General features: G+C 38.3%; 1 protein-coding gene across 1 annotated transcript in view; it reads right to left on the bottom strand.

Annotated features, from left to right (window-relative positions):
* LOC128704246 (uncharacterized) overlaps window positions 1-25000 on the bottom strand; it is a 135712-nt gene that overhangs the window by 24643 nt on the left and 86069 nt on the right. The window contains exon 6 of the mRNA XM_070096019.1: window positions 11899-12098. Coding sequence (XP_069952120.1) covers window positions 11899-12098 — 200 coding nt within the window. The remainder of the gene's footprint in view (window positions 1-11898; window positions 12099-25000) is intronic.

Below are 25000 nucleotides of genomic sequence, written 5' to 3'. Positions count from 1 at the left end.
AAACTTTATAAAACTGGGATGCTTAAATGTGCGTGGATGTAGTGCGGATGACAAGAAACAGATGATTGCTGATGTTATGAATGAAAAGAAGTTGGATGTCCTGGCCCTAAGCGAAACAAAGCTGAAGGGGGTAGGGGAGTTTCAGTGGGGGGAAATAAATGGGATTAAATCTGGAGTATCTGAGAGAGTTAGAGCAAAGGAGCAGTAATGTTGAATGATCAGTTATGGAAGGAGAAAAGAGAATATGAATGTGTAAATTCAAGAATTATGTGGATTAAAGTAAAGGTTGGATGCGAGAAGTGGGTTATAATAAGCGTGTATGCACCTGGAGAAGAGAGGAATGCAGAGGAGAGAGAGAGAGATTTTGGGAGATGTTAAGTGAATGTATAGGAGCCTTTGAACCAAGTGAGAGAGTAATTGTGGTAGGGGACATGAATGCTAAAGTAGGAGAAACTTTTAGAGAGGGTGTGGTAGGTAAGTTTGGGGTGCCAGGTGTAAATGATAATGGGAGCCCTTTGATTGAACTTTGTATAGAAAGGGGTTTAGTTATAGGTAATACATATTTTAAGAAAAAGAGGATAAATAAGTATACAAGATATGATGTAGGGCGAAATGACAGTAGTTTGTTGGATTATGTATTGGTAGATAAAAGACTGTTGAGTAGACTTCAGGATGTACATGTTTATAGAGGGGCCACAGATATATCAGATCACTTTCTAGTTGTAGCTACACTGAGAGTAAAAGGTAGATGGGATACAAGGAGAATAGAAGCATCAGGTAAGAGAGAGGTGAAGGTTTATAAACTAAAAGAGGAGGCAGTTAGGGTAAGATATAAACAGCTATTGGAGGATAGATGGGCTAATGAGAGCATAGGCAATGGGGTCGAAGAGGTATGGGGTAGGTTTAAAAATGTAGTGTTAGAGTGTTCAGCAGAAGTTTGTGGTTACAGGAAAGTGGGTGCGGGAGGGAAGAGGAGCGATTGGTGGAATGATGATGTAAAGAGAGTAGTAAGGGAGAAAAAGTTAGCATATGAGAAGTTTTTACAAAGTAGAAGTGATGCAAGGAGGGAAGAGTATATGGAGAAAAAGAGAGAGGTTAAGAGAGTGGTGAAGCAATGTAAAAAGAGAGCAAATGAGAGAGTGGGTGAGACGTTATCAACAAATTTTGTTGAAAATAAGAAAAAGTTTTGGAGTGAGATTAACAAGTTAAGAAAGCCTAGAGAACAAATGGATTTGCCAGCTAAAAATAGGAGAGGAGAGTTATTAAATGGAGAGTTAAAGGTATTGGGAAGATGGAGGGAATATTTTGAGGAATTGTTAAATGTTGATGAAGATAGGGAAGCTGTGATTTCGTGTATAGGACAAGGAGGAATAACATCTTGTAGGAGTGAGGAAGAGCCAGTTGTGAGTGTGGGGGAAGTTCGTGAGGCAGTAGGTAAAATGAAAGGGGGTAAGGCAGCCGGGATTGATGGGATAAAGATAGAAATGTTAAAAGCAGGTGGGGATATAGTTTTGGAGTGGTTGGTGCAATTATTTAATAAATGTATGGAAGAGGGTAAGGTACCTAGGGATTGGCAGAGAGCATGCATAGTTCCTTTGTATAAAGGCAAAGGGGATAAAAGAGAGTGCAAAAATTATAGGGGGATAAGTCAGCTGAGTATACCTGGTAAAGTGTATGGTAGAGTTATTATTGAAAGAATTAAGAGTAAGACGGAGAATAGGATAGCAGATGAACAAGGAGGCTTTAGGAAAGGTAGGGGGTGTGTGGACCAGGTGTTTACAGTGAAACATATAAGTGAACAGTATTTAGATAAGGCTAAAGAGGTCTTTGTGGCATTTATGGATTTGGAAAAGGCGTATGACAGGGTGGACAGGGGGGCAATGTGGCAGATGTTGCAAGTGTATGGTGTAGGAGGTAGGTTACTGAAAGCAGTGATGAGTTTTTATGAGGATAGTGAGGCTCAAGTTAGAGTATGTAGGAAAGAGGGAAATTATTTCCCAGTAAAAGTAGGCCTTAGACAAGGATGTGTGATGTCACCGTGGTTGTTTAATATATTTATAGATGGGGTTGTAAGAGAAGTAAATGCGAGGGTCTTGGCAAGAGGCGTGGAGTTAAAAGATAAAGAATCACACACAAAGTGGGAGTTGTCACAGCTGCTCTTTGCTGATGACACTGTGCTCTTTGGAGATTCTGAAGAGAAGTTGCAGAGATTGGTGGATGAATTTGGTAGGGTGTGCAAAAGAAGAAAATTAAAGGTGAATACAGGAAAGAGTAAGGTTATGAGGATAACAAAAAGATTAGGTGATGAAAGATTGAATATCAGATTGGAGGGAGAGAGTATGGAGGAGGTAAATGTATTCAGATATTTAGGAGTGGACGTGTCAGCGGATGGGTCTATGAAAGATGAGGTGAATCATAGAATTGATGAGGGGAAAAGAGTGAGTGGTGCACTTAGGAGTCTGTGGAGACAAAGAACTTTGTCCTTGGAGGTAAAGAGGGGAATGTATGAGAGTATAGTTTTACCAACGCTCTTATATGGGTGTGAAGCATGGGTGATGAATGTTGCAGCGAGGAGAAGGCTGGAGGCAGTGAATATGTCATGTCTGAGGGCAATGTGTGGTGTGAATATAATGCAGAGAATTTGTAGTTTGGAAGTTAGGAGGAGGTGCGGGATTACCAAAACTGTTGTCCAGAGGGCTGAGGAAGGGTTGTTGAGGTGGTTCGGACATGTAGAGAGAATGGAGCGAAACAGAATGACTTCAAGAGTGTATCAGTCTGTAGTGGAAGGAAGGCGGGGTAGGGGTCGGCCTAGGAAAGGTTGGAGAGAGGGGGTAAAGGAGGTTTTGTGTGCAAGGGGCTTGACTTCCAGCAGGCATGCGTGAGCGTGTTTGATAGGAGTGAATGGAGACAAATGGTTTATAATACTTGACGTGCTGTTGGAGTGTGAGCAAAGTAACATTTATGAAGGGGTTCAGGGAAACCGGCAGGCCGGACTTGAGTCCTGGAGATGGGAAGTACAGTGCCTGCACTCTGAAGGAGGGGTGTTAATGTTGCAGTTTAAAAACTGTAGTGTAAAGCACCCTTCTGGCAAGACAGTGATGGAGTGAATGATGGTGAAAGTTTTTCTTTTTCGGGCCACCCTGCCTTGGTGGGAATCGGCCAGTGTGATAATAAAAAAAAAAATATATAATATACATATATACATACATACATACACACATATAAAAATACACAATACTATATCCCTCCAAACTGCCAATATCCCAAACTCCTCCTATAGAGTGCAAGCATTGTATTTCCCATTTCGAGGACTCAAGTCCGGTTATATAAAATAACCGGTTTCCCTGAATCCCTTCACTAAATATTACCCTGCTCACACTCCAACAGCTCGTCTGGTCCCAAATACCATTTGCCTCCATTCACTCCTATCTAGTTGTAGCTACAGTGAGAGTAAAAGGTAGACAGGATACAAGGAAAACAGAAGTAGCAAGTAAGAGAGAGATGAAGGTGAATAAACTAAAAGAGGAGGCAGTTAGGGTAAGATAAAAACAACTATTGGAGGATAGAAGGGTTAGTGAGAGTATAGGTAATGGGGTCAAAGATGTATGGGGTAGGTTTAAGAATATAGTGTTAGAATGTTCAGCAGAAGTTTGTGGTTACAGGAAAGTGGGTGTGGGAGAGAAGAACAACAATTGGTGGAATGATGATGTAAAGAGAGTAGTAAGGGAGAAAAAGTTAGCATATGAGAGGTTTTTACAAAGTAGAAGTGATGCAAGGAGAGAAGAGTACACCTACCATCCGACTTACGACTGAGTTCGGTTCCGAGAAACCGGTCTTAAGTCGAAATGGTCGTAAGTCGAACTTTACTACTGAATATCAACAAAACATTTTTGTAATGACTTTATTTTATTGTTTTATTTTGGTATTTCATGATTTGCTTTACTTTTATGTTGTTAGTACTGTATTTTATACTGTAAGGTTCAGGATAAACACTGTACAACACAAACAGTTGTTTATTTCCCAGAAATTTGGCATAAAAAACACGGTCGTAAGTCGAGTGGTCGTAAGTCGAGCAGGTCGTAAGTCGGATGGTAGGTGTATATGGAGAGAAAAAGAGAGGGTAAGAGAGTGGTGAAGCAATGTTAAAAGAGAGCAAATGAGAGAGTGGGTGAGACGTTTTCAACAAATTTTGTTGAAAATAAGAAAAAGTTTTGGAGTGAGATTAATAAGTTGAGGAAGCCTAGGGAACAAATGGATTTGACAGTTAAAAATAGGAGAGGAGAGTTATTAAATGGAGAGTTAGAGATATCGAGAAGATGGAGGGAATATTTTGAGGAATTGTTAACCCCTTGACTGTCGCAACCCCAAATCCTGAGGTGTCTCCTGGTGTTGCAAAATTTCAAAAATATTTTTTCTTATGAAATGATAGAGAATCTTTTCCGAATTGTAATGACACTAAAAGAATGAAATTTGATGGAAAACTGATGGAGTTACACTCTCGCAAAGTTAGCAACCTCAGAGATATTTACAAATCGGCGATTTTGCCCACTTTGAGCACTATTTTCGGCTAATTCCATTATTCCAGTCAACCAAACTCATAGGTATTACTTTAGAACTCCATTTTTTCTATCGATTGAGTACAAGAAACTACCCATTTACTGATTGCAACTACCCAATAATGTGGTCAGAAATTTGTAATCTGGCCAATTTCAGAAAAATTAAAAAATATGACAATTTCAAAATAGGATCCAGAATGAACAATGCAGACATTTTTGGCTCTAGAATAAAATTTTCTTTGTTCATCAGTCACATCTCCAGGCCCCTCTGATACTACTCTTGCCTTCTATTTTGAATTTTTATTCAAACAAAAAATAGAAGATTTACTGTTATGCAGACTACTGCAATATTGTAATAATTGTATAAATAATGTCAACCCATTCATGACTGCATATTAGAATGGCTACTTGGACATTTATTGGAAAATGACATCATTTGTTTACTTTTGAACATCAGTAAAAATCAAACATGGATATAAATGGTATAAAATACCGACACAATGGAAATATAAACACTTATGCAGATTAATGTGATCCTTTATTGACTACGTTTCGCCCACACAGTGGGCTTTTTCAAGTCGCAAACAGAACTACCTGGGGTGGAAGGAACGCGAGTATTTATAGTCAGGTTCAGAATGTTGAGGTCAGGTGGAGAATGCTGCATCTGATGATGTACCGAGTGGGGTTATAGAGTATAAAAACTTGGGTAGCTTGGAAAGGAGATTGGATAAGTTTGTGAGCAGACCTTCTACGGTGTTCTTATGTGAAATAGTGATGAAGAAGTTTCTTGGCGAGTGGTTCAGCTATGTTACAGAAGCCACTATTCTGGTTGAAGTTGTCGGATATAGAAATAAGTGATGATTCTAGGATTCTTCGGTATTGAGTGTTGTCTTCTGTGGCGATAAGTCTTGAGTTTCTGTAGTTTATCAAGTGGTTGTGTGAATTACGGTGTTGTACGCAGGCATTCCTTGTGTCGTCAGACCTGCTTGCGTATTGGTGTTCTGAAATACGTGTTTGGAGGTCCCTTGATGTTTCGCCCACATATAACTTGTTGCAGTCATTACAAGGGATTATGTATACCCCTGCAGAGGGTGGAAACTTGTCCTGTCTATCACTGGTAATGTCCTTGATGGTCGTGGTTGTGGAGGTAGATACTTGAAAGGAGGTATTGGAAAAGATGTTGGAAACGTGTTTGGCAATGGAGTTGGTGGGGAGGACTATGTATCTCTTCTCGGCAGTGTCTTCTCTGGGTGTGTTGAAGATGTTTAATGCCCGTCGCCTGCAGTCTCTGATGAAGTGACGAGGATAGTGGAGTTTAGAAAATACTTGTTCAATTATCGTGCATTCTTCTTCAAGGAACTCATTGCTGCAGATTCTAAGTGCACGCAGGAAGAAGCCTATAATTACACCACGTTTGGTTTTGGTGTCGTGGTGAGAGTAAAAGTGAAGAAGGTCGTTTTGGTTGGTGGGTTTTCGATAGACTTTAAAACGAAGTTCGTGGTCAGCTTTGCAGAGCAGAACATCAAGGAAAGGAAGAGACTGCAGGCAACTGCAGGCGACGGGCATTAAACATCTTCAACACACCCAGAGAAGACACTGCCGAGAAGAGATACATAGTCCTCCCCACCAACTCCATTGCCAAACACGTTTCCAACATCTTTTCCAATACCTCCTTTCAAGTATCTACCTCCACAACCACGACCATCAAGGACATAACCAGTGATAGACAGGACAAGTTTCCACCCTCTGCAGGGGTATACATAATCCCTTGTAATGACTGCAACAAGTTATACGTGGGCGAAACATCAAGGGACCTCCAAACACGTATTTCAGAACACCAATACGCAAGCAGGTCTGACGACACAAGGAATGCCTGCGTACAACACCGTAATTCACACAACCACTTGATAAACTACAGAAACTCAAGACTTATCGCCACAGAAGACAACACTCAATACCGAAGAATCCTAGAATCATCACTTATTTCTATATCCGACAACTTCAACCAGAATAGTGGCTTCTATAACATAGCTGAACCACTTGCCAAGAAACTTCTTCATCGCTATTTCACATAAGAACACTGTAGGTCTGCTCACAAACTTATCCAATCTCCTTTCCAAGCTACCCAAGTTTTTAGACTCTATAACCCCACTCGGTACATCATCAGATGCAGCATTCTCCACCTGACCTCAGCATTCTGAACCTGACTATAAATACTCGCGTTCCTTCCACCCCAGGTAGTTCTGTTTGCGACTTGAAAAAGCCCACTGTGTGGGCGAAACGTAGTCAATAAAGGATCACATTATACTGCATAAGTGTTTATATTTCCAAAAATCAAACATTTCCTGTACTTCGAGCTCCATTTCAAGGTTCTTTTCATATCAAAACCAATCAAAACCACCTCTATTTTTCCCATTCTATCAAATGAGACCAAGAATACAACCATAAATACAGTGGACCCCCGGTTAACGAACTTTTTTCATTCCAGTAGTATGTTCAGGTGCCAGTACTGACCGAATTTTTTCCCATAAGGAATATTGTGAAGTAGATTAGTCCATTTCAGACCCCCAAACATACACGTACAAACGCACTTACATAAATACACTTACATAATTGGTCGCATTTGGAGGTGATCGTTAAGCGGGGGTCCACTGTACTATATGAAAATAGACCACAAAGTCGGCATTTTAATTAAAAAAAAAAGTTCGGAGTTTTTTTTTCTCATTATGCACTGCGTGCTGCAGTTTTTTTTTTATATGGTGCACACTGACCCCACAGACCCATTCTCTCACATGTGGGCCTACCAGCTTTCTCCTGCTTGATTTGAAGCCGCTAGAATGTATGAATATATATACGTCAAAAACGGTGGCTCGTAAGATGTATATACGACCAAAACAGTCAAAGGGTTAAATGTTGATGAAGATAGGGAAGCTGTGATTTCGTGTATAGGGCAAGGAGGAATACCATCTTCTAGGAGTGAGGAAGAGCCAGTTGTGAGTGTGGGGGAAGTTCGTGAGGCAGTGGGTAGAATGAAAGGGGGTAAGGCAACTAGAATTGATAGTATAAAGACAGAAATGTTAAAAGCAGGTGGGGATGTAGTTTTGGAGTGGTTGGTGCTATTATTTAATAAATGTATGCAAGAGGATAAGGTACCTAAGGATTGGCAGAGAGCATGCATAGTTCCTTTGTATAAAGGCAAAGGGGATAAAAGAGAGTGCAAAAATTATAGGAGAATAAGTCTGTTGAGTATGCCAGGTAAAGTGTATGGTAGAGTTATTACTGAAAAAATTAAGAGTAAGACGGAGAGTAGGATAGCACATGAACAAGGAGGCTTTAGGAAAGGTAGGGGGTGTGTAGACCAAGTGTTTACAGTGAAACATATAAGTGAACAGTATTTAGATAAGGGTAAAGAGGTTTCTGTGGCATTTATGGATTTGGAAAAGGCAAATGACAGGGTGGATAGGGAGGCAATGTGGCTGATGTTGCAGGTGTATGGTATAGGAGGTGGTTATTGAAAGCAGTGAAGAGTTTTTACAAGGATAGTGAGGCTCAGATTAGAGTATGTAGGAGAGAGGGAGATTATTTCCCAGTAAAAGTAGGCCTTGTCACCGTGGTTGTTCAATAAATTTATAGATGGGGTTGTAAGAGAAGTAAATGCGAGGGTCTTGGCAAGAGGTGTAGAGTTAAAAGATAAAGAATCTAACACAAAGTGGGAGTTGTCACAGTTGCTCTTTGCTGATGATACTGTGCTTTTAGGAGATTCTGATGAGAAGTTGCAGAGGTTGGTGGATGAATTTGGTAGGGTACGTAAAAGAAGAAAATTAAAAGTGAATGTAGGAAAGAGTAAGGTGATGAGGATAACAAAAAGATTAGGTGACGAAAGATATCAGATTGGAGGGAAAGAGTATGGAGGAGGTGAATGTATCCAGATATTTAGGAGTGGATGTGTCAGCAGATGGATCTATGAAGGATGAGGTGAATCATAGAACTGATAAGAGGAAAAGGGTGAGTGGTGCACTTAGGAGTCTGTGGAGACAAAGAACTTTGTTTGTGGAAGCAAAGAGGGGAATGTATGAGAGTATAGTTGTACCAACACTCTTGTATGGGTGATGAATGTTGCAACGAGGAGGAGGCTGGAGGCAGTGGAGACATCATGTCTGAGGGCAATGTGTGGTGTGAATATAATGCAGAGAATTCGTAGTTTGGAAATTAGGAGAAGTTGTGGGATTATCCAGAGGGCTGAGGAGGGGTTGTTGAGGTGGTTTGGACATGCAGATAGAATGGAATAAAACAGAATGACTTCGAGAGTGTATAAATCTGTAGTGGAGGGAAGATGGGGTAGGGGTCGGCCTTGGAAGGGTTGGAGGGAGGGGGTAAAGTAGGTTTTGTGTACGAGGAGCTTGGACTTCCAGCAAGCATGCATGAGCATATTTGATAGGAGTGAATAGAGACAACTCCATGGGGAAGTGGAACAGAATTCTTCCTCCGTAAGCCATGCGTGTTGTAAGAGGCGACTAAAATGCCAGGAGCAAGGGGCTAGTAACCTCTTCTCCTGTATATATTACTAAATGTAAAAGGAGAAACTTTCGTTTTTCCTTTTGGGCCACCCCGCCTCGGTGGGATACGGCCGGTGTGTTGAAAGAAGAAGAAGAATAGAGACAAATGATTTTTAATACCTGACGTGCTGTTGGAGTGTGAGCAAAGTAACACTTATGAAGGGATTCAGGGAAACCGGCAGGCCGGACTTGAGTCCTGGAGATGGGAAGTATAGTGTCTGCACTCTGAAGGAAGGGTGTTAATGTTACAGTTTTATAACTGTAGTGTAAAGCACCCCTCTGGCAAGACAGTGATGGAATGAATGATGATGAAAGTTTTTCTTTTTTGGGCCACCCTGCTTCCTGCCTTGGTGGGAATCAACTGATGTGTTAATAAATAAAAAAAAATATTTTTTTATAAATTAAAATGCAAATATTTCTTATTTATAAATTATGTACATTGTTTCAGTGTGAACAGTGGTGGTGGCCTCTGCTGCTGCCACTACCACCACCACTATATGTATGGCTTATGTTGTCAGTGGCCCTGATAAGCCCAACACCACCACCACAACCACCACTCCTCACATATGTTATGACATATTTTATTCATTCTAGAGTATGTATCATGTTTCTATGTTATTAACAATGTTTATTATATCATAGTAGATGAACTGTGATATATAAATAAGCTGCAGAGCTGATACTAGCATCATATTTAAGCATTTTGTCCTGTCTCCAAACAATAAATTCGCCTCCCTCTCCACTTCTCGCCCTTTTCCATATGCCAACAAGACTCTTCAATAAAAGTGATTTAAATGTTCATTTATCCATTTCATTAGTGCTTTATAATTATTTCTCATTGTTTTCTATATGTAAACTAAAGTTATTCTCCATAAAATGTATTTTTTATTAATACTTTCAGGTGTCTGAAATGGATTAAATGGATTTATATTACACATTTGTTATGGGGAAAATTATTTTGATTTTCATGATTTTTTGGGTTTCATCAGACTCTCTGGAACGGATTAATCACAGAAACTGAGGGTCCACTGTAATTGTATTCATGTATACCTGAATAAACTTACTTACACACTGTCTTCCCAACTACCCACACCATCTTCCCAACTATCCAAGCTGTCTTCCCCACCACCCAAGCTATTGTCCCTTTTCACTATCTGTATCTGGTATCCTGGGCATTGCTTTCAGTCACAAACTCCTCAAAACCATGAAATTCATTTTCAGTGACACTTCCATCTGTGTTAGAACTATCACTTGGGAAGAGAAGAGTCCCAAATTTGCCGGGAAGTTAGATATTTCTTACTGCTAGGCATGCTGAACAAGGTCTACTGAAATGGCATTCCCACAATGCACCACTGGCTCCCCGATTTCTTTTATACTGTGCACACTGACCACGCAGACCCATTCTCTCACATGTAGGCCTACCAGCTTTATCGTGCTAGATTTGAAGCCGCTAGAATTTTTCCATAGTACTATGGCATCAACACTAGCTCATAAGCCGTAGTACTACGGCACCAACAGTGAAAGGGTTAAATGCAGGTCCTCACAAATGTTAGGATCAATGAATTAAGGTGAAAATTTTATAACCTCATGTCTCTGCAATACCTCTATGTACCTTTAAAACCAAAGTCTATGTGAAAAGGAAAATCTAAATTGTCACTTTCTTATTGGTTGTAAAGGTTCTGAAGAGTGTGATGTAGTTCAGGTTCTTATTCCTCCCTATACAGATGATGGTTAAGCAAGCTCAGCCCCATAACATTCATTTTGCCTCTTATACAGGATGTCTATGACTTGGAAACCTGAGTTTTTGCTTGTTTATAATACATTTCCTTTATTACAGTACTGTATTTAAAGTAATAGTTGCAATTTTCTGTGTCTAGCACATAATCCACATGACTACATACCTGCTTTCATAATGCCATTTTCATATGCCTTACAGGTGGTTTATCAGTTATCTGTCTGTGATACAGCCCTATCCTGTATAATACTCCATGCTAACACTTCATATAAATATACTCTATGCTGTCCTTCCATTTCCTTTGGAATGCCATTTCCTGCTTGTCTGTATCACTTTTACATACTACTGTCTGTACCACTACACATACCACAGAGAAATAAAAAGGTACACAAATACCTATATCTACCATATCAACTTCTTTGGTAACAGAGTACGAAATTTCTTCTGTTAATGACACCTAGCCACAAGGAGAATCAAAACATCCCTTTAAAAGATACTTTAAGATAGTCAAGCCAGCACAATATGTGGAACTCCTCAACAAATGCTTCTGGTGCTCATTCAAATCTTGGCAATACTTGTAAGTATTTGAAGTATCTAGGAAAACTACTAAATGTGGCCACTCCTCAGAAAGCTTCTACATATCGCTTGTTCCCTCAAAAATCATCTACATGTGGCTACTGCCTTAGAAAACTTCTACATTTGGCCAACCACTCTAAAAAAAAACTTTTACATTTGGCCAACCACCCTCAGAAAACTTCTACATTTGGCCATCCACCCTCCAAAAGCTTCTACATGTGACTTCTTCCATAGCAATCTTCTGCATATGGGCACTCCCTCAGAAAACTTCTGCATCTGGCCACTCCCATAAACATCTATGTATGGCCCAGCCTCAGGAATCATCTACATCACAAAAGGAACTCCAAAACGAAACATGTATATATGAACAGACACGGATTGATGAAAGTTAATGCAACAAAGGATATGGATGCAAAACAAGTACTGTACTTAGAAAATTAAGGAATATTTTTAGAGAGAGAGTGCACTTTCTTACTTTCTGCAGAATCGTCGGGTTTAAGTGATTCAATGTTTGTATCTTCAAACAGCTTATTAATGATATCATTGGCATCAATCCGTGTAGCATCTACTCTTGATTCCTTGTTGGCTTCTGCTGCAGCATTTTTGGTTCTGTTGGTCACTGTTCGCTCCAAAGAACCACCATCACTTATCCCACCAGATCCTGCACTACTGCTCCTGTAAATCAGTTCACTTTATTATTATTATTAATATTATTATTATTAGTAGTAATATAATTAGTAGCAGTATTATTATTATTAGTAATATTATTATTTTTATATTATTATTATTAACAAATCAATAAATACAATTAATAAACATTTCTTTTAAAATACTAACAGAAAATCTGCATCATTACTATCATTACTAAAGTTGATTTAATGGCTGTATTTCTTGTCAATCAGTTACTTTTGTACCAAGTTTTCCTCACTACATTGTAAATAAAACTAGACTTAGTCACAAATATAGTACAACCTGTCATTGCATATAATATAAAAGACATCCGGGAATAGCAGATACCCAAGAACTATCAACTGTGGCCACAATTTTCAGTTTGTAATGCAAATTTGTATTTGATACATTTACAATTTTAAATTACATTATGTATAACCTAGTAGTCCTCTTTGGTTTGCGGTAACACCGAATATGGTTACAACTCCACAAACTATAACACAAATTCCACACTGAAAAACTTTCAATACAGTATAGTATAAATACTGAATTACGAATCTTCTCACCTTCCACCCCCTCCCGTTCCTTACAAAAAAATGCCTGTTTTTACTGTGTCAGAATAACTTGAACAAATTAAACACATTCACCACCATTCATTCCTAACATTCTGGAAGAATACTATCCTCACAATTCAAATAATACACTAAAGTATCTCAATCCATTCTTTAGAATGGAAAACTGAAGCTAAATGGTTGCCCAGGGTCCCTTCATAGATGTTACCCTGCTCACATTACACTGCACGCTAGGTCTCCACCTTCCCCATAAAAGGCTTAGTAAATATTAACCCTTAACCCTTTCACTGTCGAGAGCCCTGATCACAAACTCTCAGTGTCGGAAAAAAAAAAAAAAATTTCTTACCAAAATCTTAAAAATATTTTTTCAAGTGTTATCAAAGAAAAAAAACTGCAATCAGTACTTACCAGGATATAGAGGCGTGAAGTTGACAGACAATGAACCGCTGACAGTAGTCCATTTTTTTCTTTTCTTTTCTAATATTTTATTTTTCAAGTAATTTTTGTGACCTGTGAGACCAATATTCAGTGGACCCTCAGCTAACGATGGCATCACCTAACGTTAAATCCAGCTAACGATACATTTTAACGCAAAAATTTTGCCTCGGCTAATGCTAAAAAACTCACCCTATGCGATTCGTTTGAGACGCGTCCACGTGTGGCCTGGGCGCCACTGTTTACAAGCCAGCCAGTGCGGTTGCATCCACACATACAATCTGAACATTTCATATTATCACAGCATTTTTAGTGATTGTACCTGCAAAATAAGTCACCATGGGCCCCAAGAAAGCTTCTAGTGCCAACCCTGCAGGAAAAAGGGTGAGAATTACTATGGATATGAAGAAAGAGATTAAGGAAATGTGTGCAATGTGGGTTGAAGTGCAAACCTTTATGGATGAAAATCACCCTCACACAGCTATTGAAAGCCGTGCTGGTGACTATTACAATGACAATGTTGTGAACCACTTTAGACAAATCATAAAGGAACAGGAGGTAGCACCCAGAATGACCAAAGATTACCAACAGTGAAACCTACAAATTGAAAATAATAGAGATCAAAGGAAGACTGTCCACAAACCGAAAGCAACACCCCGCTGCCAGCCGAACAACGTAACCCTAAGCTTTGTATAACTACAACTTCTTCTTAACTACAACAATTCCTGTAGTATTATGAGGCGCAATCTAAGAGGAAACAGCACCAAGGCCAGCAAGAAAACACTGAAAAATCAACTATTCAACAAGTGTAGTCAGGAGGACGCCGGCCCAGCAACCACCCCACTCACCACCGCTCAAGGCGACACCACAACAATAACAACAAACATGGCTGCCACCAGCCCATCCTCCCCTCTCTTCCCCAGATTCAACCTACCAAGTAGTCTCTCAGGTATGACCAACGATCCAGATACCCTAAAAACATGCATCTCCAACTTAGTTATTGAAAATATGAATCTTCGAGAGACGCTAACAAAACAAGACACCAGGATGACACAACTCGAGAACAAAATCCTCAGTCTTGAACAAAAGTTATCAACACCAGGAATGACTAACTGTGACAAGACCATCCAAACAGTCATAGATAGCCATACCCAACAAATAATATCTCTTAATACAAAGGTTGAAGAAGCAGTAAAAGAATGGAAGAACAACTTAGATAACCAGTTCAGCGACTACTTTGCTCTCCAAGAAGATAAAACTGAACAAGATAAACTATCGGACGCAGTAATAGTTAACAGTCCACTTTTTCCCAGTGATATGAACCAAACAAACAGTAAAGAAATTACTCTGCAGATCATAAAGGACCAAACAAGTGTTATTGTACCAGAGTCAGAAATAAAAGAAGCCAGGTTACTAGGATCCCATGGTAGAAAAAGTGTTATGCTTAGATTCCACTCACATGACAGAAAAAAAGACTTAATTATTGCATCTATTAAAGTAAAGAAAGAGGTATTCATAAACGAGTGTCTTACCAAAAAACGTCAGAACCTCCTTTATAGAGTCAGAAAACTTAAGCGGGAGAATAATGACACAATACACCAATGCTTCACACGAGATGGGAAAATTCTTGTTAGGAAAACAAATGTAGGTCAACTGTACACAATAACGAACGAGAATAATCTATCACGATTTCTCAGGGATACTAATCTTACAGAGAATAACTAAACAATGTCCAACCTATAAGCCTACGTAGTGTAGTGAATGTTTTGCTCCATTATTGTTCAAATTTCATTGTACAATCTCTTAGTAATTAAATAATCAACTACCTCATTTTGTGATTTTACTAGTAAGCATAAGTCACCTTATGTAATTTTCTTATTTACTATTGTTTGCTTAAACATTAGCTGAATTGATACTTTCTCTGTCCATATTATTACCTCATATTTTTTTAAATACTATCAATTGATATTACTTACTAAAATTAATAATTATCATTTTTACTATAATTTCAATTTACTCTTAACATTTTTGACATTTAATAACCATTACTTGTCTAATTACCTTTACCTGTTTTAATACCACATTTACTATCTTAGAGTACTCTTAATTACCTTGTGCTGCCATATAACCTCTAGTATAACTACCAGTGCAATATTGAATGAAATAAACATTACTTTTTCACTTTTTTGTAATCATTATTACTTACTAAAATTTTATTAAACACCATATTTACTACCAGTCAATTTTACTTTTGTACATTAAACATTATTTTATACTTCCCATAACATTTTGTTGCCAAATTTTCAAGTTTGTATATTCAACTCCAACCTTTATATTATCCTTTGTACCTGTGTACCTGTCTACCATCTTACTATCATATTATAACCAAGACATTACCCTTGTTATTTTTTACTATTATTCTTTTGGTACTTTAATTGTGAATTATATTTTGTCAATTTAAATCTAGTTATACTCCTGATCTTGTCAACAACCTATACCAGACTCTAGTGCAATTGCAAGTACCATTTCAATTTGTATTTTTATATTATAAATTTATATTATAATTCCTACTCTAAGATTGTTTTCATATCTTAGTGACTATATTGTGTGTGCAATTAGTGTATATTTCAATTATATTATTGTTCAAGGCCCTTAACTATCTTTTGCTAACTAGTACCAACTACCTCATATATTTTTTTTTTCTACTTTTTTTATTCTTTTGCTACCTTAACTTGTATATTTTATCTTGTCAATTTAAATCTAGTTATACTCTAATTCTTGTAAACAACTTATATAACACCTTAGTGCAATTACAATTGAGAGTCTTGTGCCTTTTTTATATTATTAGATTAAACTCAGTTGTACTATAGTCAATACCAAATTCATTATATTAGACCATATTGCAATTACTAGTGAGAGACTGGTGCTATTTTTAATTTGTATTGTTATATTATTAGATTAAATCTAGTTGTACTATAGCTCATTCTAGCTCAAAACATAGACTCCAGTGCAATTATTTGATTACCACTTTATTGTTCACCACAACTTATATTAGTCCCTTTTATATTATAATTTTATATTATAATTCTAACTTTAAAGAATTACCTTTAAAGTACTACCTACTATCATATTCCCAAGCTCCATTATTTGATCATCACTTTATTTGTTCACCACAAATTATTTTAGTCCCTTTTATATTGTCTCCTTTATTTTAGCTTTAAAAAACTACCTTAGCTCATTATTTTTACATTTGTTAAATAATTCAGGTGCTATTTTTTTAGCTTTAGAATATTTACTTTGTTTTATACTTAATTCTAACTATAGATTCACTACAAATCTTATGATTACAAGCATTGATCCTGATACCAACCTCTTATTTAATGACTTAAATGATTCAAACAGTTACTGTAATTACTACACAGCAGAACAATCAAAGGCACTTCTCAGAGCCAACAACAACATAACTATCTTTAACTACAATATCAGATCTTTAAGCAAGCATTACGATGACCTCCTAGCATTACTAAATTCCTTGCATGCCAATATGTCCATCATTACACTAACTGAAACCTGGCTAAAGCCTGATACTACAGATGTCTATGCCATTCCTGGTTACACAGCCATACACAACTGTAGGCCAGACCAACAAGGGGGTGGCACAGCTATATACTACTCAGACCAACTAGAATGTATCACTAATACTTGCACAAGGGATGAACATGGGGAATATATAATAGCTAAATTCAAATCCAAATACCTACAAAAACCTCTCACAGTGATAAACATCTACAGAGTTCCACAATCAAACATTAGCCAATTTAGTCAAAACCTAGGAAGTATGATAACTGATGCATGCATGAACAAAGATCACTTACTACTCTCAGGTGACTTCAATATAAATCTCCTGCAAGACCAGGACCCACACGTTACTGAATTCACAAACACAATGAGTAACTGCATGTTGCTACCAACAGTAACAAAACCTACAAGAGTTACGGAGACTAGTGTTTCCCTACTTGACCACATCTGGACCAACACCATATCCCCTTTAAAATCAGGCATAATTACAGATAATACCACAGACCACTACCCTACTTTCCTCATAACAACTCTTGGTAAAATACCCCAAGACACTACTAAAGTCACCTTCAGACTTCACAATGAGGCAGCCATTAATAACTTCACAACAGCAGTAACAAACATTGACTGGCACACTGAGCTAGAAATCTATACAGATATTGACGAATGTTTTAATAATTTTCTAAAAAAGACCCAATACCTCTATAACAAGCACTGCCCTAAAAAAACTAAACAGATGACAGCTAAGAGACTGAACAGTCCCTGGCTAACACCCAGCATTCTCAAATCCATAAATACAAAACACCGATATGAAAAACAGTACAGAATGGGTCACATAACCAGAGACCAAACAAAATGTTACTCGTCAATCCTAACCAGCCTGATAAGAAGGGCAAAAAAACTGTATTATGAGAACAGATTATCCAACTTACGAGGTGATATAAAAAAGACCTGGAAGACCCTATCAGAAATTCTGGGAACAAAAAAGATATCACGAAATAGCGAAATAAAATTAGCAAAATCAGATGAACCCCAACTCCCACCAACATAAACAGCAAACAGACTCAATGATTTCTTCTCCACTATAGGACAAAACCTTGCCAATAAAATCCCAAGCTCAGATACCCCACCAAATGACTACCTCACTGGCAACTACCCGAACACACTGTTCCTAGCTCCGACTAACCCATACGAAGTCTCCCTTATTATCAACACACTAAAAAACAAGGCAGGAGATTTAAATACCTTACCACCCTTTATATACAAAAAAGTGCCACAAGTACTATCACCAATCATTGCAACACTCTTTAACAAATCCCGATTCATAAAGGAGGAGACCAAACAGAGTTGAATAACTATAGGTCAATATCCAATTTACACCCTCTCTCAAAAATCTTCGAAAAATTAATTCATAAACGAATCTACTCCTACCTCATCTCCCAAAACATTCTCAACCCCTGCCAATTTGGATTCAGGCCTAATAAAAATACTAATGATGCTATTATACACATGCTAGAACATATATACACTGCAATAGAGAAAAAAGAAGTCCCACTGGGGATCTTCATTGACTTACGTAAAGCTTTTGATACAGTTGACCATGACTTGCTCCACGTAAAATTGTCACACTATGGTATTAGAGGGCACTCCCTCAACTACCTCAAGTCATACCTCAGCAACAGAAGCCAATATGTGTATGCAAATGGGGCAAGCTCTTCCGCTCAACCAATTACAGTTGGTGTCCCACAGGGAAGTGTCCTTGGCCCTCTTCTCTTTCTCCTATACATAAATGACCTACCAAATGCTTCGCAATTACTCAAACCCACACTTTTTGCAGATGACACTACATACGTCTTCTCTCACCCGAGCCCAGTCACGCTAGCCAATACTGTAAACACCGAATTACAGAAAATATCTACCTGGATGAGGACTAACAAACTTACACTAAACATTGACAAAACCTACTTCATTCAGTTTGGTAACAGAGCTACAGATGTACCTCTTAACATAACGATAAACAGATCACCTATCACAAAGCTAACAGAGGGAAAATTCTTAGGAATCCACCTTGGTAATAGACTCAAATTTCATACACATATACAACAAATTTCTTAGAAAATTTCCAAGACTGTAGGCATACTATCGAAGATACGGTACTATGTTCCACAGTCAGCCCTCCTGGCCCTTTATCACTCTTATTTACCCCTATCTCACCTATGGAATTTGTGCATGGGGCTCAACAACAATTAACCATCTCAGACCACTAATTACCCAACAAAAGACTGCAGTTAGAATGATAACAAATTCTCACTACAGGCAGCACACTCCACCAATATTCAAAACACTCAACCTACTCACCATACAAAACATCCATACTTATTACTGCACCTATTACATACATAGAACACTTAACTCTGATATTAACCCTCCCCTCAAACATCTCCTTGCCAACCTCAACAGAACACATGACCATAACACAAGGCACAGATCACTCTTTGATGTTCCTCGTGTCCATCTCACGCTATGCAAAAACTCAGTGCACATAAAAGGCCCTAAAATCTGGAATTCATTACCTGTAAATATAAAAGAAACACTACCTGTTTATAAATTCAAGTCTCTTCTCAAAGATCACTTACTCACTCAAAACCAAATAAATACTGAATAACTGAACCTTATAAATTGTATATCCTATATGTTACTCACAATTATATCACACAAATGTTAAACCTAGGACCCAATCTGTTATTTTTTTAAATACACTACCTAACAGAATACTCCATTTGACTGAATGTACAGCAATGCATGCAACTATATGACCTGTCTTTGTAATACTCATTTGTGCTTTATAGTTATCTGTTTACAATAATGTTTTATCACTGATTTCATCATTGCTTAGTTAATCTTAAGTTAATTTTAAGCCAGCCCGTAATGCTATGCATATAAGTGGCTTTGGCATGCTGCTCTTACCTGTATTTTTTGTACCTCTGTATGTATGCTTAAATTACTAAATAAATAAATAAATAAATAAAACAGGCCTCTATGGACAGATATGTTGTGTGACAGAGGTCCAGTGACTCTCAAGCTGGTCCTAGTGGCATTAAAATAAGAAGGGAAGTAACCCCAGAAAAGGGCTTGATACCTCAAGTCCTAATGGAAGGGGATTCCCCTTCTAAACATTAACAACTTCTACACTCTCCCCTCCTCCTATCCCATCAATCATCACCAGATCTTCAATGAAGGTCAGTGTCAGTTTGTGTGTATTAAAATTAATATTTCACGTGGTAAAATTTTTTTTTTTCATACTTTGGGGTGTCTTGCACGGATTAATTTGATTTCCATTATTTCTTATGGGGAAAATCAATTCAGCTAACGATAATTTCAGCCAACGATGAGCTTTCAGGAATGGATTAACATCGTTAGCTGAGGGTCCACTGTAATGTATAATGTATGTATGTATGTATGTATATGTATATATATATATGTGTATACCATGGTCTTGTGTGCCGTAAATCCGAGGGAAAGATTGCAAGACATGAGGAGGTTAATAACATTATCAAGAGGAGCCTCACAACAGCTGGATGCCCAGCAGTAAGGGAGCCACCCCAACTATGCAGATCTGATGGCAGCCAGAAGCGTCCAGATGGTATCACCCTTCAAGCCTGGACAGATGGGAAGCAGGTGGTGTGGGACTATACATGTGCATCTACCTTGGCTGATACCTATCTCCAATACACCAGGGAGGAAGGAGGGGCAGCTGCCAGCTTCAGGGAGTCCCAAAAGTCTAGAAAATATGGAGAACTTTCCCATCATTATATGTTTGTTCCCATAGGCTCAGAGACCCTTGGCTCATGGGGAAAGAGTGCATCTAAATTCCTTAAGGAGCTGGGAAAAAGACTCATCAGGGTAACTAGGGATCCCAGGGCAGCTAGTTTTCTGTTCCAGCGGCTCAGTGCGGCTGTTCAAAGGGGTAATGCCTGCTGTATTTTGGGCACATGCCCCAGCTCTGAGGAGCTGGATGAGATTTTCGCCTTATAATCGGTGATACACACGTAACAACATGTACCGTATGTGCCACCTTTATATCAATAGTGTATCTCTTGGATCTTCTGTACCATATTATGTAATAAAATATTCCTATTAGTAAAAAAAAAATATATATAAAAAGATGGGGTGGTAGGGGAAGTGGAATATTCAAACGGCTTCAGGAAGAAATCCAAATATTTTTCCTTGAAGCCTTTTTATCCACTTCTCCGAGGCTATGGGTCCCACAATTTACACCAGAGGTGGACCCCAAATATATATATATATATATATATATATATATATATATATATATATATATATATATATATATATATATATATATATATATATATATATATATATATATATATATATATATATATATATATATGTATATATATATATATATATATATATATATATATATATATATATATATATATATATATATATATATATATATATATATATATATATATATATATTTTTTTTTGGGGTCCACCTCTGGTGTAAATTGTGGGACCCATAGCCTCGGAGAAGTGGATAAAAAGGCTTCAAGGAAAAATATTTGGATTTCTTCCTGAAGCCGTTTGAATATTCCACTTCCCCTACCACCCCATCTTTTTATATATTTTTTTTTTTTACTAATAGGAATATTTTATTACATAATATGGTACAGAAGATCCAAGAGATACACTATTGATATAAAGGTGGCACATACGGTACATGTTGTTACGTGTGTATCACCTATTATAAGGCGAAAATCTCATCCAGCTCCTCAGAGCTGGGGCGTGTGCCCAAAATACAGCAGGCATTACCCCTTTGAACAGCCGCACTGAGCCGCTGGAACAGAAAACTAGCTGCCCTGGGATCCCTAGTTACCCTGATGAGTCTTTTTCCCAGCTCCTTAAGGAATTTAGATGCACTCTTTCCCCATGAGCCAAGGGTCCCTGAGCCTATGGGGACAAACATATATATATATATATATATATATATATATATATATATATATATATATATATATATATATATATATATATATATCTTCTTCTTTCTTTCAACACACCAGCCGTATCCCACCGAGGCGGGGTGGCCCAAAAGGAAAAACGAAAGTTTCTCCTTTTACATTTAGTAATATATACAGGAGAAGAGGTTACTAGCCCCTTGCTCCCGGCATTTTAGTCGCCTCTTACAACACGCATGGCTTACGGAGGAAGAATTCTGTTCCACTTCCCCATGGAGATAAGAGGAAATAAACAAGAATAAGAACTAGAAAGAAAATAGAAGAAAACCCAGAGGGGTGTGCATATATGTGCTTGTACATGTATGTGTAGTGTGACCTAAGTGTAAGTAGAAGTAGCAAGACGTACCTGAAATCTTGCATGTTCATGAGACAGAAAAAAGGACACCAGCAATCCTACCATCATGTAAAACAATTACAGGCTTTCGTTTTACACTCACTTGGCAGGACGGTAGTACCTCCCTGGGCGGTTGCTGTCTACCAACCTACTACCTATATATATATATATATATATATATATATATATATATCCACTTGTGTACGCAACATAAAACATAATAACCGCACAAACATTGCTATTATATTGTTTACAAAACTTGTTTACACAAACCCATGCTGCGTTTCCCACCCATGCTGCCTTCCCCACCACCCACCCTGCCTTCCTCACCACCCACACTGTCTTCCCCACCACCCATGCTGGAAGTCACGGATGTTTTTGGGTTATCCTAGGCTCGCTACACATGCTGCTATGTATGATAATCTATGTGACTGTATTCGTGTATGCGTACCTGAATAAACTTACACACCATCTTCCCAACCACCCACACCATCTTCCACACCATCCACACTGTCTTCCCCACCATCCAAGCTGCCTTCCTCACCACCCAAGCAGTCTTCCCTTTTCACTATCTGTATCTGGTATCCTGGGCATTGCTTTCAGTCACAAACTCCTCAAAACCATGAAACACATCTTCACTGATAATTCCATCTGTGTTAGAACTATCATTTGGGAAGAGAAGAGTCCCAAATTTGCTGGGGAGTCGGATATTTCTTACTGCTAGGCATGCTGAACAAGGACTACTGAAATGGCATTCCCACAATGCATCACTGGCTCCCCAATTTTTTTTATATTGCGCACACTGACCACGTAGAACCATTCACTCACATGTAGGCCTGCTAGCTTTCTCCCGCTAGATTAGAAACCGCTAGAATTTTGGAGTACACATTAATATGTCACCAACACTGGCTCATAAGCCGTACCTATACGGCACCGACAGTGAAAGGATTAAACTGTCCAAATGTATTTCTACATCTTCACTGCCATCTCTCCGAATACAGTGGAACCTTAACTTACGAGTGTCCCAATGTATGAGTTTTTTGAGATACGAGCCATCACTCGGTTGATTTTTTGCTCTGAGTTAAAAGACAACATCTGAGTTACGAGCCAGCTTCCCTCGCTTCCCCCACAACCCAAAACCCTGCACACCTCGCTTGTTTATCTATGATTTCAGGCTTTAATTCCAAGGAAATCATTCTCTTTTTCTTCTCAGCACTGTCCTTTACACTTACTTTCTTAGGACCCATGCTTAGAAAAATGAAATTTGGCCAAATGACTGTAAAAAAATGTAAGCAAAGCACGAGAGAAAATTTCTAGGCTTCATATCTATTAGTATAAATAATAGAAGTCCTCAGGTTGTTCTTCAACTCTATATATCCTTGGTTAGGCCTCATTTAGACTATGCTGCTCAATTCTGGTCACCGTATTACAGAATGGATATAAATGCTCTGGGAAACGTACATAGGAGGATGACAAAGATGATCCCATGTATCAGAAATCTTCCCTATGAGGATAGACTGAGGGCCCTGAATCTGCACTCTCTCGAAAGGCGTAGAATTAGGGGGGATATGATCGAGGTGTATAAATGGAAAATAGGAATAAATAAAGGGGATGTAAATAGTGTGCTGAAAATTTCCAGCCACGACAGGACTCGCAGCAATGGTTTCAAGTTGGAAAAATTCAGATTCAGGAAGGATATAGGAAAGCACTGGTTTGGTAATAGAGTTGTGGATGAGTGGAACAAGCTCCCGAGTACAGTTATTGAGGCTAAAATGTTGTGTAGTTTTAAAAATAGGTTAGATAAATACATGAGTGGATGTGGGTGGGTGTGAGTTGGACCTGACTAGCTTTGCTGCTGGGTTTTGGTACAGTGCTCCATCCTTGAGTGGGGTTGACCAGACTGGGTGGGTCATTGGTCTAATCTGGGGGGTGGGGGACATGGACCTGCTCTGCATGGGTCAGTAGGCCTGTTGCAGTGTTCCTTCTTTCTTATGATATTATTATTATTATAATAAAACAATAATAATATAATAATAATGAGTGAGCTTCAGTTCCCTAAGTTAATAATAATAATAATAATAATAATTATAATATGTAATAATCATAATAATACATACGTAATACATAAAAACAATTCAGAATGCTGCCACTAGTTGGTGCAGCCGAAGGCAAAACATCCGGTAAGGAGTCCACATGTTTACATCACCATGGGAGCAGTTCTCTTGTGCTTGCTTGCATTTTTTTACAGCCATTTGGTTAAATTTCTTTTTTTCTAACCATGGGTCCTAAGAAAATAAGTGAAGACTGAAGGACTGAAACCTGAACAAGTGTTTAATTGTGACAAAACAGGCCTGTTTTGGAAGAAAATGCCAAGCAGGACCTACATTACTCAGGAGGAAAAGGCACTCCCAGGACATAAGCCTATGAAAGACAGGCTTACCCTGTTGATATGTGCCAATGCTAGTGGTGATTGCAAAGTGAAGCCTTTATTGGTGTATCACTCTGAAACTCCCAGAGTGTTCAGGAAAAACAATGTCGTCAAGGCTAATTTGTGTGTGCTGTGGAGGGCAAACAGTAAGGCATGGGTCACTAGGGACTTTTTCTATGACTGGTTACACCATGCATTTGCCCCCAATGTGAAAAATTACCTAATTGAAAAGAAATTAGACCTTAAGTGCCTCCTGGTATTAGACAATGCTCCTGGTCATCCTTCAGACTTGGCAGCGCGACTTTCTAGGGACATGAGCTTCATTAAGGTGAAGTTTTTGCCTCCTAATACCACTCCTCTCCTGCATCCCATGGACCAGCAGGTCATTTCCAACTTTAAGAAACTGTACACAAAAGCTATGTTTGAAAGGTGCTTTGTAGTGACCTCAGAAACTCAACTGACTCTAAGAGAGTTTTGGAAAGATCATTTTACCATCCTCAATTGTGTAAACAT

This window comes from Cherax quadricarinatus, chromosome 52 (assembly GCF_038502225.1).
Source record: "Cherax quadricarinatus isolate ZL_2023a chromosome 52, ASM3850222v1, whole genome shotgun sequence".
NCBI lineage: Eukaryota > Metazoa > Arthropoda > Malacostraca > Decapoda > Parastacidae > Cherax > Cherax quadricarinatus.
This window is presented reverse-complemented; position numbering and strand designations above follow the sequence as displayed.